Genomic DNA, 4,824 nt, shown 5'->3' on the forward strand with positions numbered 1-4,824 from the left:
CAAGAGACCTTTATCAATGTTTTAGGCGGCTGAATCGACTATGAACGAATTTAGAATATGCAGCGTTTACAAATGAGTTTCAACATCGAATTACGATTCATTTGTATTAAAGCATAATCAAGGACTTTATATATGTTGCTTGCATGGGTATACAGATAAAGTAAAACGAAACCATTAAAAGTTAAATTATATTAAAATAAAGATTGTTTATTACAACTGAGTCAATAAAATCTCTAGCCAACCGTTGGCTTGCAGGACATCTACTCTAACAGTTCTATTTTAGGTTGCAACAGATTTTGATAGTCGGTCTCTTTTGTTTGCCTATATTTTGGAGCAACAAGTTTTGACATTACAAATTCTGTTTGGAGTAAAGTGTTTATCAATTTCAGCTCAATTTGGTTAAATTATTATCAATTTATTTTGCTTTGTTTTGATACTAAAGCATATTGGTATGTCTAAGGTTATTGATTTTTTTAAAAATTGTCTGTTTTTATGGCTAGTCTCATTTATCCCCAGTATTTTGGATGTCGTTTCATAATATGTTTTCACTAATGTGATTTTCTATTATTTAGTATTGTTCGGCAGAGAAAAAAAAGGATTGGCAATAACAAACATTGCTTGAAACGAATACACGATTAACATTTGAAAATTTACACTTTTTAAAAGTGGTAAGAGCGAAGAAAAGTCACGGAATACAAAACATTATTAAGGTTGTTTTCTGTGTGTTTCCATATCAAATAGAATCTCTCCTGGACATTATAAACCAGAACCCTTTTCTAACTTTATTTTATCATCCCAACAACTTTTGCACCTCTCTTGCTCATTTTTTTTCATCCCATTTCCTAAGCCAGACCATAGAAGATGGAAAAATGAAAAGAGAGAAGAAACGCTCCATTAGAAGAACAGATCATTCTGATTCTCCACTTTGAAGGAATTGAACGAATTTCGATCTCATCTCAGGAGGGATACGAACAGGACGATAGTTTTTATCAAGCCAAACTGCGGTCGCTCTTGCTTCAATGATAAGCTGGAGAGACATTAAATAATTATGTCACGGTAAAGTCGTCCCCAAGTTTCTTTTCTGAGACAGCCAAAAATAAAAATAAAGCAAGAGACCTCTAGATTTGGGAGCTTGAAGATGAAGTGTTCAAAGAACAGCCGAACAGCAGATGTGTCACTTATCCTCACCTTGACCAGAAACGTGTCTCCACTCTATCAAAACAGTAGAACATAGCAACAAAAGCTCAACAAAAATGGCATCCTCAAAATTCACTAATGAAATGTTAATTGGCATCATTAGTTAATCAACACAGGAACATGATTTACTCGACATCGTTAGCAATTATGTATTATCAGATCTTAACATAAGGAAGTGCATAATATGAATGTTATGGTCATACCCGTAAAGGTGAAATGAACTTAAGTGACAAATCTGTAAGAGCTAGTGCATCGCCAGTTCGGGCTACGGCATCACCATTTACTCCAATCACGTCTAAAAGTTCATGCCGACCTGTTCATACATCAAACAAGCAATCCTATTACCTATAGGAAGCATAAAAAATAGTTTCTTTGTAGATATGTATTCCTATAATCAATTTGCATATTTCTTCAATCCTCCTGAATGAATAACCATCAGCTTGAAATTGATGCCAATACAAAAGCAAAACTAAATAATTAACAATCTTTAGAATCCCACAAGAAACAGATTCATACCATGTTGGCAGTAACTTGCGTATATAGCATTATTCACAACACCATATTGATCCAACTCGTAGTCTCTTACTTTAAGTTCAACTTGGTGAAATCCACTCATTCTAACAATAAATCAAGAGAAAAATATTCAAAGTGAACTCATTACTCATCGTATGTATTACAGCTGATAAATTTAAATGTTCGATTATTAGTATACAGAAAAATCACAAAAAACAACACAAATAACACCAAACACCAAAACCAGAGCCAAGATACCTATAAGCAAATTAATTCCAGTTTACAAATCTATTAATATAAGTTTCGATGAACTCGAGAACGGCAGGATCAACTTACAAGCCTGGTCCAGTAAGTGCATAAGATAAGTCTCCACAAAAAGTTTCGAGAAACTTCCACCATCAACATTTCAGTTGAAAAAAACACGATGAAATTTCAAGTTGAGCACTTGTCTCGGAATTTTAACCAAAAAAGCTTAAAATGGGACATGAACAAGGAAAAAGAAGTACCCTATGCCAGCTTTGAAAAAGGGAGCGGGAGCAGCGGCGCCGCTCCTCACCTTGAAGCGAGGCAGCCGGAGATGGGTCCGGAGAAAATTTGGAAATAAGGCGGCGGCGGCGGGTGAGGCTAGGGGAGGAGCGTGAAGTTGAGTGCCGGGGATGATAGAGGAACGAAACATTTCTGCGAATGGCGAATGAAGAAGAAAAATGCAAAGATTGGTGAAATGTGCATTTCGTAGCGGTGGCAGGTGAGAGGCGTTAAGGCCTATGCCCGACCACACACACCCAGTGTGGTTGGTCACTTGGTAATGGAAAAAAAATATCATGAATTTTGAAACAAAAGAATTTTATTTATATTTTGAATTGATATTCGGAAGTTATTTTATTAAATTTTTTAGAAAAACATCATAATCAAAAAAATATTTATCCGTGTTGAAAAATAAGAGTTGGAATATTTGAATGTTGAAAATAAGAATTATAAATATTGAAAATTAGTGTGTGATTATGTATGCAATGATGTATTTATTTTTTGGATTATTTCCAAAGAAATTCTATAAATAGGTGTCTCAATTTGTGAAAAAAATCACAATTGAGTAGAGAGAATATTTTATAAAGTGTGTAGTTTGATATATTTTGTGCGTTTGATATTTTTAATTTTTACTGTAAATTTTTACTTTTAACACGTTATAAGCACGATGCTCGAAGGTTCGGTTCTCTATATTTTTCCAAGCTCCAAAACACAAGAAAAAGTAACAATATTCAAAAGTAATAGTATTTACTTTACTGTTTATTTATTTTTATTGTATATATATTTAATGTATAATATCATGTAATTATATAAAAGGAGTCTATGACACCTCATTATAATAACGTGATGTGATTACAGTGTTTATAAATATTATTGTGCTACTGTTTAATTATTGTATATATAATTGAATAATATCATGTTATTATATAAAAAGAGTCTATGACACCTCATTATAATAATGTGATGTGATTATTTCACTATTTATATATTTTTATTGTGTTATATAAGAATTATATATATATTTGTATAATGTCACAATATTATATAAAAGGAGTCCATGACACCTCATTATAATATTATGATATGATATACATAATTATTAAAATGATTAACATTATATACATCTTTAACATTAGATACATCATATTATTACCATAAAATTTACATATACATACATTTATTATTTAAGAATTTGTAACGGTCATAAACGGCTAGTTTTTACCATATAAATGTGACTTCACAAACACATTCAATCACTCCAAACTTATTCTTCATCCCTAAAAATTTTTTCCATCAAAATTTCGAAGAAGGAGAAGAAGATGGCTCTTTCAAGGATATTTTGTATAATTATTTTTGTTATAATACTCACTAGTCTTGTATTTATCAAAGAATATCCGCCTCACGTTTTTTCTTTATTTTTAAGAATGCTTTTATTTATAATTTATCTGTCACTTTTTATTGTCATGTTAATAGAACTTAACTAATAAAATGCATTGTTATTTTTCTAATATCACAATGTCAAATTTGGCAAAGCTCGAATTTGTTGCGCTTGATATTACAGGAAAAAATTATATGCCATGGACTCTTGATGTAGAAATGCATCTTGAATCAGTGGATCTAAGCGAGACCATTAAAGAAAATGATATCTCTTCATCACAAGAAAAAGCAAAAGTTATAATATTTTTGCGTCGACATCTGATGAAGGTTTAAAATGGGAATATTTCATCGAAAAAGATCACATGACTACGTGGAAATGATTAAAAGAAATATTTGAACATATCAAGGAAGTTATACTTCTGATCGCCCGTGATGAATGTAATATGTTAAGATTCCAAGATTTTAAGAAAGTCATTGATTACAATTCAGCGATGTATCGCATAATCTCGTAATTAAAATTTTGTGGACATAAGGTTACGGAATCGGAAATGCTTGAAAAAATATTTTCCACGTTTCACGCGTCAAATATAACTCTACAACAACAATATAGAGTGCGTGGATTTGCGAGATATTATGAACTTATCGCCTTTCTTCTTGTGGAAGAAAAGAACAACGAGCTGCTAATGAGAAAATCATCAGTCTCGACCCACTGGATTAACAACATTTCTTTCTAGAAATGTTGTAAGTAAAAATGAATTTAAACCTGGAAACCAAAATCAAATTCAGAGACAAGGTTTTGGTCGAGGTCGAGGTCGTGGTCGTGGTCGTGGTCGTGGTCGTAGATGTGGAGTGTGAATGGGGATCGGTTACGGTGAGCGGAAGCGCAACGGAAGTTAAAATTTTAAATTTCAGCATGGAAATTTTCGGTCACCTCACATTTGTGTAGCAAATACAAAACAAACACATGTCATACATAGGGTGTTTGAGAGATATACCTATCAGTCTCAAAGGATTGATGTATGGCTCCAACTAAGGTGTAAACACCTTAGCTCTTCAATGGTAGAAACTATCTTCAAGCTTCCTTTGAGCACTCCTTGCTCAACTATTAAGCCCACCACCAACTAGGTAGATCCCCTCATATTTTGCACTAGAAAAATATGAGGATTTTTCTTTGAGAAGTGAGTGTTTTCTCCAACCATTGAAGAACAAAAA

The 4,824-nt window shown here is 32.6% G+C and overlaps 1 protein-coding gene across 1 annotated transcript; it reads right to left on the bottom strand.

Moving 5' to 3' along the window:
- Nucleotides 1-618: 618 nt before the first annotated feature.
- Nucleotides 619-2,524, bottom strand: LOC140983128 (acyl-acyl carrier protein thioesterase TE3, chloroplastic-like). Its single transcript, XM_073450044.1, has 5 exons — nucleotides 2,217-2,524; nucleotides 1,714-1,814; nucleotides 1,401-1,510; nucleotides 1,117-1,212; nucleotides 619-1,027 (listed from the first exon to the last, which is right to left on the bottom strand). Exons 1-5 carry the CDS (start codon nucleotides 2,384-2,386, stop codon nucleotides 908-910), a joined length of 597 nt encoding a protein of 198 aa, XP_073306145.1. The 5' UTR covers nucleotides 2,387-2,524; the 3' UTR covers nucleotides 619-907.
- Between the last annotated feature and the right edge of the window lie 2,300 nt (nucleotides 2,525-4,824).

This window comes from Primulina huaijiensis, chromosome 8, assembly GCF_012295235.1.
Source record: "Primulina huaijiensis isolate GDHJ02 chromosome 8, ASM1229523v2, whole genome shotgun sequence".
Taxonomy (NCBI): domain Eukaryota; kingdom Viridiplantae; phylum Streptophyta; class Magnoliopsida; order Lamiales; family Gesneriaceae; genus Primulina; species Primulina huaijiensis.